This window comes from Cephus cinctus, unplaced genomic scaffold (assembly GCF_000341935.2).
Source record: "Cephus cinctus unplaced genomic scaffold, Ccin1 Ccin1_scaffold0189, whole genome shotgun sequence".
Lineage (NCBI taxonomy): Eukaryota > Metazoa > Arthropoda > Insecta > Hymenoptera > Cephidae > Cephus > Cephus cinctus.
Window position 1 is genome coordinate 658,955 of NW_014332911.1, and position 10,944 is coordinate 669,898.

Below are 10,944 nucleotides of genomic sequence, written 5' to 3' on the forward strand. Positions count from 1 at the left end.
GTTGTGTGCTACACTATCATACGAAAAAAAAAAAAAAAAAAAAAAAAGGTACTAGCGAAAAAAAAAAAAAAAAAAAAAAAAAAATGAGGACATCGATCTAAGCACAACTCTATCCTCATTGTCCTGTCTTTTCGTTGTTGTGAGAGAAGAAAACTGAGATCCTCAGACAAAAGTGGACAAGGAGTGGACATAGATCCTGAGGGATCAGCCTCCCGGATGATCCTTCCTAGGCAAGCTTTCATTTTTTCTTTTTTTCATGAAATAGGTAATCCTCCGTTTGCATAGAAAACCGATTGCCAAAAAATACTCCTTACCTAATCCTTACGACTCCCCTTGAGCGCAAAGCGTGAGAGCCGAATCATTTATCGAAATACTACACTCTGACCGCATGCTAATTTCTTACGATCCCACGTTCGTATTAAGTAGATGGGCAGAGCAATTTTGGCTTTTTCTAAAACCACATATCAGTTTCTCCCTTATTATCATCTCCCCGTAATTGAGAACTACTGGAAGATACTGGCAAAAAAGTTATTGAACACGTAAAATATTCCGTTTCTCTAATTTCAATGGGCACATTTTGCGCAGAGAAGTTGTCGTTCGTGACACAAGTTGATTAAGACAATCCGTAAATATCTATACATATATGTGTATATAATTTAGTAAGAGACTGTAAAAAGCTTCCATTATATAATACGTTATCGTACAGTAGCGAGTTTCCTTGAAAAGCAATATTCCTTAAAGTTCCTTCGCTTATACAAGAAGGGCCAGGCGGTTCAGTCGTAGCATGAAAGTGGATCAATTTTCAAAGCTATCGCATTTCTGCACTGGACTTCCTTCTCTCGTCCTCTTTCTTTTTTGTCCCTTTATCTGTAATCTTTTATTCCTTCTACTCCTCCCCCGGCTCTTCCTTCAGGACCCACAATGGGGTGGTGCACCCGTTAAGGATCAGCCAAGTGTGATCTGTCACGGATGATCTGCCTCTGCCCATTATGTATCCTTTCCTATTCTAAATTGTCACAACATATTCTCAAAATCACACGGTTTCGCATGTCCCGTCCATGATAGTGCTCGAGCCAACCACGCCCCAGGATACGTGACCCTGATCCTCAATTTCCCTGGAACTTTTCACGAGGCACCGCTCCAGGACCTTAGGTTCCCCTTACCACGAGGCACCTTTCCCTTTCTAAAAGATTTCCGCCCCGTCATCGCCCCGCTTAAAAATCTTTTATAAAAATCCTCTAACGTAGTCATGCTGCAGCCTCGTATAAATTAAAACTCGTCCGGAATTCTTATTTTGTCTGCGAGGAAGGTATCTGGCAGGATACGTAACGGGGATCCTTAGGCAATTTGATATAGCGTGTATTGTGGCATTCTATGCGCGATGCGCAGCCTATTATAATTTATATTTATTCAGTCGCATTGCGCGAGCTTATCTATAATAAAGATGCGGACTCGTAGTCATTTTGCTACATTCGTCAACCTACATTATCACGTTGTTTCAAAGTGCATAGACTTTCCGCAAGCGTCTCACGCTTCTACGAATATCCATCTGCTTTGCATATTTCAAGAAATTCTCGCGCGCCTGGAATCCCCACTTTGAACGTGCCATATAATACTATAGCACCTAAGTACGAAGCACGAGACGCCAGGAGAGTGAGTTCATGTTGGCCGCCGCGACGCGGGAGCCTCTGACTCTCCCTACTCTCACTGGCAGCGCCGCGTATCGAGGCGCAGCGCTACTGCGCCGGTGAAAAGTAGTTCGAGTGCCATCGATGTTTTTGCAGAAATCTCTAGAAGTACGCTACGACAACAGCTTTACCTTTGACGGAGTGTCTGATTACGTTCCCGGAGAAGAAATTTCGTATGCGTTCGTCTTAAAAAGACGTATATTTTGCGAAAAATGAGACATTATGGAACAGTGTCTGGCGGGCGCGGCATCGTCGGTGGATCCTCACGCGGTAGCCCCAGGAACGTAATACTGAAGACGTCGCCCTACGCATTGAGCAATAATTAATACCATTATTTTCTAATCACACCCGTAATAATTTCTATCTGTGTTCAATTTTAGTGGATTGTCGAAAAAGAAAATTGCATTTTTTTTAATGTTGATAAGAGATCTTTCAGGAAGGCCGATTATACTGGATGGTCTCTAGTCCGTGATGGCGTTATGAACTTTATGAAAAAAAAACTGGTGGAAAAAATGAAAAGTTTTCAGTACTTTCATCCTCTTCGATTCTGGAATCTAACAATGACGTAACGTGCGTCGCTATCAGAGTGACTATAAACATACATGGCTTTTGTGTAACCGAATATGTCAAGGGCCTCTGCGTGCAGTCCCATCGGTAATCTATCATTAATTTCCTAACAGCGCGTATAAAACCAGCTAATGATCTTCTCAAGCAACCCTTAAGTTTCCATAAAATTTTAGACCCGTGCAGAGCATCCTAAAACTCTCACATTTCACTTCTGTTTTACGAATCTAAAATCATATAAAAACACCGGCAACAGACAACCATCATTGTGCAATCACACCTGATAATACATAATCCATATCGCAAAGCCAACCGATATCAAATGTAAAAATTGAATTGTTACAAGGTAACCATTTTGTCCCCTCTCACGTATATGTGTATGTACTCACGTGTACAAATTACTTTTAAACGTTCTCCACAAACAGTTACGTCTGATAAGAGAGTATCTGGTCAAAAAAAAAGACTGAAACGAATTAATATCGTCAGCAGCATGGCCACAGAGGAATCGTCGACTAGAATAAGTAGCCAAGTTGGCAGGTCCTAAAGCCCGGGGCACCCTAGCCAGCGCGCCGAAGCACGGCCCTGGCGCCGGGTCGCAGAGCAGTGTGGTGAGCAGTGGATATGGCCATGGAGGATAGTAACGCTAGCAGGAGCGTTCAGTTGCCTATAACCGGCCAGAGGGAGAGAACGACTTGTAGCCGGTCGCGCGCGCGCCAGCACCAACCACCGCCTATACTTCAGTAAAAGCCATTCATTCGCGCACCTATAATGCACTTCTTCAGTCTGGCCGATCTTAGCTACGGTTTTGTATTGTTCGGCAACCTTAAAGAGACTCTCCTTGAATTGTGCTGGTGTCCTAAAGGCAGTACCGGTAGTGCCTCCAAGTAGTCCGGTAGTAGCCGCGTTATAAGGAGCGCGCGCACACCCCTTGACAATTTTCCTTCGCACATTGCGAATATATTTCTGCATTGAAAAATTCAATTTTTCAATCGGAATTATTACAAGGAAATACTACTTTTCAAGGCGGCCTTAACCGGCGACGGTCGTAGGACGAATAATTTTCGTACATTTCGTTCTGTTTAATATTTCAGAGTTATACTTTCGTGTAACTCTCTAATTCGCGTATACCATCTGTACGCGACGAAAACGTGTGATCTTCAGTGATCTGTTATTTCTTGGATTACACTTACCAGCAGCAGGTTCGTAAATTATTGTTAACTTGTATATTTTCTTTTTTATCCTGTGGTGATTTGAGTTTACCGATATAAATCGTAGGTTTACTTGCAACCAGTTAATTGCTAGACTTATTCAACTTTGATATCCTCTATATTAGCAAGTCATACTGCTCGCGACTACTTTTGCCAACTTTCTTTTTCATTGGAACTGTTTTTTTCTCTTTCTCTTTCTGTCTCGTACCCGATCTCGTGGATAGGATAGTTTGCACGGCATACAGTGAATGTGTGTACCGGTGTACCGTTAAAATTGCGTCATATAATTTGCGGGGGCAGCTGTAAAATTTGGCGCAGGAGACTTATTCGATCGTGCTAACTTGGAAAGGTCGGAATGAAAGTGGTTCATTTTATTTGCTATCTTTCTCTGAACACGACCGGTTCGAGAATTTGGATCAGTGGCCGTGTACGCGCATTCTCTCAGCTTTATTCTCATACATCAAAAGCAGTCTAATCTATAAATAAAACTGTGGCGACGATTGTCGCGGAATTTGAACCAGTGCATGATTCATCCCTCCAATTTAACTGATAAATCCAAGCCTTCACAAAAAATTATCTGCTCTATATATTGAACTTATTGTACCCATTATATACACAAAAGATACACTTTCACAAATGCGTATCGAGGATCCCTTTCCGTATCCCTTTCATGATGATTTACAAAAGTCTACCCTGACCTATCGTGGCCATTACAATTAAAAAAGAGATTAAAGAGAAAGCAAAAAAAAACAAGCCTATCCTGTTATACAATATGCATCCTATGTTCTCAATGTTCTACGTTTAAAGGCAGTTTAAGGTGCATCGCTTCTTGACAACTGATATGCGATCCTTGATGATGTGAAAGGAGACCAAAAAGTAGTAATTTTCTTCACTGAATATGTTGTTAGCCATTTCTCGTAGGTGGTTTGTTGGCGGTAGATATGTATTCGGGTAGCTCTACGTACTATTTCATGCACAAGTCCGTTACTTGAGCCAATCTTAGAACGTTCCTAGTTCTGCCGCACGAGGGAAGCACATGAGTTTGCCGGGCTTTTGCCTTCCGAGTCCCAGCGAGAGTTTCGTATTGGGGTCGTATTCCAGGAGTTTACCTGTTTTTTTTCCGTATTATACGCTTTAAACAAACGAATCCCTAGACCTTTTTGTCAGGAGCCAAGGTTGACCCGTGAACAATTTCTAAGCCGATTCTCTTTTATTTTCGATGCCCGGCCGTCAGGTCACAGTTTTTGTCTCAAGGGGCATGTTGTTATTTGTATTAATGGCTTTCTTTACGTTTCTATTGTATTAAAATTGCCCATAGCCAAAAGGAATTCACCGTGGCATGCGATATGGTTATCTTATTCGAATATTAGTCAAATCGAAGTATGTAACAATTAACGTAAGATCGCGATAGGTGAGTTCATTATCGCAACCTACATATATTCGGCGGCTACTTCGACTTTGCGATATTGATCTATCTGTTATTTCTCGAAATGCGTCTACGCGTGTATTCCGATATACTCAGGAGTTATTCAGCACGATGAAAGAGGATTATTATTAATAGGATGGACCCGACTTACAGGATAGAGAGTTACTAAGAATTCTGAGTCACCAGTTCATTCGTGAATGTTAAGCTGGTAGGCCACCTTGCCAATTTCTTTTTTTTCACTAGCAAATTCTCTTATGTATTCTTGAAAAGTCGTTATTTTATTTTCGAGCTATTTTGGTCATTAATTGCGTATATTTGAATTTGACAGTTGAAGATGCCAGTGCCAACCTGGGCCTGTTCCGATCTAGGACTCATAGATGAACCCGTGGATACAGCCACGGTTGTCTCCGAGGACATCTGGAAGAAATTCAACCTCGACTTCCCTCTGGACATCTACAGTGACCGTGCAGAATACGACTGTGGCTTCCCAGAGGACAACAATGTGGATTGCCGAGATAAGAGTGCAAACGTAAAGTTCCGGAAGATCCGTCATCACGATTGCATGTGGGCCGGACTCTGCATAAGCGAAGAACACAACAGGACGCTTCCGGCGAAAAAGGATAATCAATCGATTCAGAAGAAAGTACCGGCCGGACGAAGTCTCCTGATATCACGTGCTGCACAATCTTGTCAAAATGTCAAAAATCTCGAGAGCGATGGCGATTCTACCAGACCGGAAACACCGCAGAGTTCGGATTCGGATACCGAGACGGTCGACGAGCCGCCACAATTCAAACACGATCAAATCAGCATCAACGAGAAGCTGTCGGAGTATTTGGGCGTCGCGAAGGCAGCGCCCGTCAGTGAGGTCACAGGTCAACTTGTGAGGAGAACCCACGAGAAAAGAAAAACGGAAGAAACAAACAGTTGTGGTTTGAGGAAGGAAACGGAAATCCGGAACACCCTGAGCGATCATTGCTATCATTTGAATCAGACGGCCAGTAAAAAGCTGGACCACTTGGGCGTGCAGACTCCATCGGACTCTGGTAAGTTGACGTTTTGCGTAAAAAAAGTTTTTTTTTCCTTTAACGTACCTATTTATACTCTTTCGTTTAGATTTTCAAGTGCAAAATAAAAAGAAAGTACTCTTAAGTGGATTCGGTTCGTCGAAGGGTTAAACAAAGTGCACTTGCGTCCTCGCTAAATTCGAGTACCCACCCGCATACGTAGAGGGCCGGCAATTGGAATCTGCGTAGTTGGCTTTCGGGGAAAAAATAAATGTCTAAATTAATCAGCCCGTTAATAAACAGGATCTTATCGCGAAAACCATTTCGAGGAGTTCTAATCAGTTCTCAGGATGAGTAAGGAGGATGAAAAAGGCGCCAGGCGATCACGTGAAGAATAGACTTTTTCTTTATCTGTCGGATTTATCTAACGGCGTAAAAATCAAGATATCGTTATGCACGTACAATGTAGCACATGCGCGTTACTACTTGTATGCGACAGTCACAGCGAGAAAGGCGCGGCGAGTGGTGACGGCGCCGGGGGTGTTCCCTGAAAACATTGCACCACATGGTGAAATCCTCCTGTTATGTGTAATAAGACATGCTAGGACATATATATGTAATCCTCGTGCTAATAATTTATCTAGCAGCGACGTCTGGCGTCTCTAACTGTATATAGAGTCTACTGTTGCCGTATCTATATCTATAGTATACACTGTTGGTGGGACTGGCGGTGTGTCTCGGTCGTCGTTACTCAGTATTGGTATATAGAGAAATGCGAATACCCGTTTCCCTGCATAAATGCATATACATGCGTTTACGCGTATACGTATTACACGTTCGCTTCGCACTCAATTCTGCTATCTTTTACTACTTGCCGTTCCTTCTTTTTTTTCCGGCTCTTCTATCCTTTCTTTCTCCCACTCTCGGAACGACCAGTTCGGCCAGCCCGGTAAGATTAGTGACCGGACGACCGCTCGTGAATTTAGCCTTCGTACCGTTGAACTACGCGTGATTGGTAATTGCTTAGTCTAGAGGTCATTTCTGACGTGGGTCAGCAGGGAGGTTGCGGTGATTCGTTGCACCCGCACAATATCATCGGCTCCTACTATTACGTGTATATCGCACTGGGGAGTGAAGATCACTTATACATTTCTTCTTTTATTACTTTCCTCGTTATATCTCCTCGTAATCGGTTACGAAGTTGTAACCTCCTCGTGCACCCTGACCCTCGCACGCTTTGGCTTCGCTACGTCGATTCGTTTCGTGAATTCGTTATATGCTTTATTTTTCTTGCCGAAGCGCGCGTATAGCTACGTCTTGAAAAATCAGGCAATTCAAGGTCATCGGGCAGTGACGTCACTGGTAGCCACTGAGCGCGTCCTGCGGTCAACCGTGGTTTAAATGCTCGAAGGAATGCGGCGAGCCCTTTTTGCCATTCTTGTCTGCCAGTCGCGCAGTCGCCCTGGCTCGTGCCAGGGGTGTATCTATTGCGCGTAGCGCGTGGCGCGCAGTGCCGGCACCGTTTAATTTCAACAATTTCATTTTCTCTCGCCCCGTTCGCCTGACAGTTACGTAGGATCATTATTTTTCTTAGTGTCTCCTTGAGCTGCGATCTTCGAACGATCTCTACAACGGATAATCGTAATGAAAGTTTTCCATGAATTTCGTACAATTATCCAAGGAGTAGGATCACGTACCGGCTCGTTGATTAATTCCAGTTAAGACGGTGATCCTGGCTTGGTACGATTTTGAATAGAAATTTATTTTCTAAAAGTTCCAAGAATACGACTATACGTATATGCATGTTTAACCAGAAGTCGGTCTGCTGTCTTCAATGAACAATTTATAGATTGCGTATGGCTAATAGTCTATCGAGAATTGTTTTGTTTATCGAACTACTCGGATTTATTAGATGCGCGCGCAGAACGGACGTACCATAGGTGTAGAGGGACGAAGGGGATGCAAGAGTGGGAATGTCTAGGCGATGTTTCGCGGTATTCATACGGGAAGCCCACCTTGCTTTCATTGCATATGCAAATCCTTTCGGTTTCCGAGAAAAGTGCTGGCGCGCCGTGGCTGCTCGTGAAGTACATAAAAATGTCCACCTATGTGCCTACACGGTCGTAGGATCTGCATACGTATGAGGACAGCACACGAGGCCGGGAGCGGTCACTCGTGAAGGAATGCTTGAGTTTGAGAAAAGGAAAAATAAAAAGAAAAAGAGTTCAATTATTGAGAGGAGGAGAAAAAATTCTTCATACTTAATTTTCGGCGCACGCCTTCCGGAGGAGTCACCTTTTACAATTTGAATCAGTCCCTTTCATTTCTGCTTATGTGAATTTCCACGGACTTCCGCGTATCGCGTATCTCATCGTCGCTGGGATTTTTGATCGGCGACTGTGTGCGAAAGCACATCTCCCGATGACGTAATTCATTCATTCATTAGCTTGGCCTGGTGCGTGAGAGAGTGTAGATAAGTGCCATATTACACCGGCGTGACGAAACACCCACGCGGCCTTAGGTCGCGCTCGTGACTCGGAAAAGAGGAGATCCCTGTTATGTGGACCTTTATTTTTATTGTTTAATAGAACATATTTTGGGTTTTCTTTTTATTTTTTTATTTCCACTCGCTTCCTTCCTTATTTTCCGCCGATATGTCAGCTTCGATATTTCGGCTTCTTTTTGCGATATTTCCCATCGTCTCCGGTTTCGTCGCTTCCTGCCTCGCCTAATGCAAAATATTTAACTCTTCGACTTCGGTCGAACGATTTATCGATTCACGGCGCTCGTCCGTTCGCACAAGCACTCGTCTGTTTTTCAACATTCATAGCAATTTCTCTATTTCCATTTTGTTGACGTTAAACGTACGAAGAGCGTGAGGCTGGTGCAGGTGGGGGGTGGGGTGGGGCCGCAAAATGAATCTAACAGTTCAGCGAACCGATCTCTCTCTTGCCAATCTATTCCACCTAGCAATTAAGGGTCCGCCGTGACGTCTGAAATGTCAAGCGCAAAACCTGATTTGGGAATGTCATCCAGCTTCGACGTCGATCGGAGATACAGCCGACTATAGGTGGATTCGGAGAAAAGGATCGAGCGGTCACGGGCTTTACGAACTTTCTGATTAAAACTCTTCCTCGATACGTGGAAGCTATTTTCGAATATCTCTTTAGACGAATTACCAGCGTGGCCACCGTCGGATTCGAAAGGCCAATTCTAACTTAACTGCACAGTTACCGGCAAGCTGATCGCGCTCAGTGGCTACTCGAGTAAGCGCAGGAATCCCCCGGCGCCTCGCGACGACGCGGAGCGTCGCCACCTACCAACTATCCTCAGTTTGGCGTTCGCGCGACTCGCGTAAGAAGCGCGAAGGCGCTTCGGGCTAGAAACGGGATTTGCGTTTTTTACTTTCCTCCCACTTCCCTTCTATTGCCAACTTTGCGTCTCACAACATCATTTGTTATCTCGAACTAACGATCCTTTGCTTCGCTTTGATCCCGTTTTAAAACCGGAGAAAAATAATGGACGTCCCGATTAAAATTTTTTAATAATTCCACTTCCGGTTATCCGTCCAGTCTACGTTGATCGAAATACTCCAGAGCCTCTACAAGCATGAGAATGTCCTTTTGAAACGGCACAACGTGTCTTCAATGAGAGCTAACGAAGTCCCATTTAAAGCGTGTATTGTCGGTCCGCTTGAAGTCGAGTCAAAATTCGCGATATCCTGTTGGGAATCGATCGGCCGGGACCGCTGCGCGTATATCGGGTGGGACATAAAACACGGAATGCTGCCTCCCCTTCTTTTATGTATTTCTCTTTTGTCCTCCTTCTCTCTCGCGGCATTCATCCCCCACCATCCCTCCTCGAGTACTTCTCCTCTTCCCTATCCTTCCCCCTCCCTTTTCTCATTCTTATTGCATCTCTCGTGTCTGTGGACTCGCGAACCGATTCCCGATCTTCTTCCATCCTCCCCTCCCCCTACCCCTCCCCCTCCCCCTATTGCCATTAAATACCCAACTAAAGCGGCATCTTTGTACGTGAAAAATCATCACTTCCTATGACCACCTGCCTATGACTCATCTGTGACTCGTTCACACAGCATCTTCCTGCTCCAGACAGAGAGGTAATTTCGTAACTGGATTGCGGAGGCTCGAGGGTGGACGCAGTCGGCGAACGCGTGGGTTTGCCATAAGAGACGTCCATCTTCGTTCCTTGGAAAGGGGTCCAGATAGTCACTTTATATCGCACTGATGGGTAAAGCAATGGATTCTGCTCCGCCAGAGCAACGTGGCTTCTGTCATCTGTCGACTTTTCCTCGTTCGGTTCCTCGATTAGCTTCATGGGAAATCGTTGGGTATTCTTTACGACTTAGGCACTCCGTCCCTTCACCCTTAAGTTTTACCGTTTTCCGCCCTTCGGCGAGCGGCCCACCCTTCGCCAATATCCACCCCGTCTGGCTCCCTGTTTCCTCCCTTTTTTGTCCTTCGTTCCAGTACACCCCCTTTCTCTCGCTCTCTCTCCCTCCCGCCCGTGACGTAGAGCGTCACCGTCGCCGACGGAGGCGCTCGATAACGTCGAGAGGCGTCGTCAGGGCCCGCCTATCCCAACACGCGCGTTCACGCGACGTCGTACTATGGCCTGCTTACATGGGGAGCACTGACCTGCAAGGTCGCTCTTACGTGGCTGCACGTGCTGCTGTGAATCTACGCTGACCCCACCAGCTCGCCACCTCCGCCACCTCCACCGCTACCTTCGGCAGATCTACCCCCGCCATCGGCATGCTCTCGCCTCCTCCCTCCCCTGATCCACCAACACCGCCGCTCGCTACTTTTGCGCTGAACCACCTACACGAATGGATCCACGCGTTCACTGCCATGCCCCACCTTCACGCACGTGGGCTTTTCCTTGTGTCTCTAATGCGTGTGCTGTTCTATATCTTTTATCTCGTGCGATACTCCAGTTTGCGAGCCGGATAGGAGAGCCTTCTGCTATTGGCTGACATTGCCACGTGCGTACACTTTTTTTGGCGATGGGCGGGAGGGAAGGCGGGGGGG

At 45.3% G+C, this 10,944-nt stretch overlaps 1 protein-coding gene across 3 annotated transcripts in view; it reads left to right on the forward strand.

Moving 5' to 3' along the window:
• The first annotated feature begins 2,926 nt into the window (after nucleotides 1-2,926).
• Nucleotides 2,927-10,944, forward strand: part of LOC107264700 (transcriptional regulator Myc-A) — a 19,445-nt gene continuing 11,427 nt past the window's right edge. For 2 of the 3 annotated variants that reach the window (XM_025081841.1, XM_015733237.2), the window contains exons 1-2: nucleotides 2,927-3,451; nucleotides 5,215-5,932. In XM_025081841.1, coding sequence (XP_024937609.1) covers nucleotides 5,221-5,932 — 712 coding nt within the window. In that variant the 5' untranslated portion in view covers nucleotides 2,927-3,451; nucleotides 5,215-5,220. Of the gene's footprint in view, nucleotides 3,452-4,973; nucleotides 5,095-5,214; nucleotides 5,933-10,944 lie in introns of those variants that run through there. The other variant, XM_015733238.2, reaches the window with a different exon arrangement.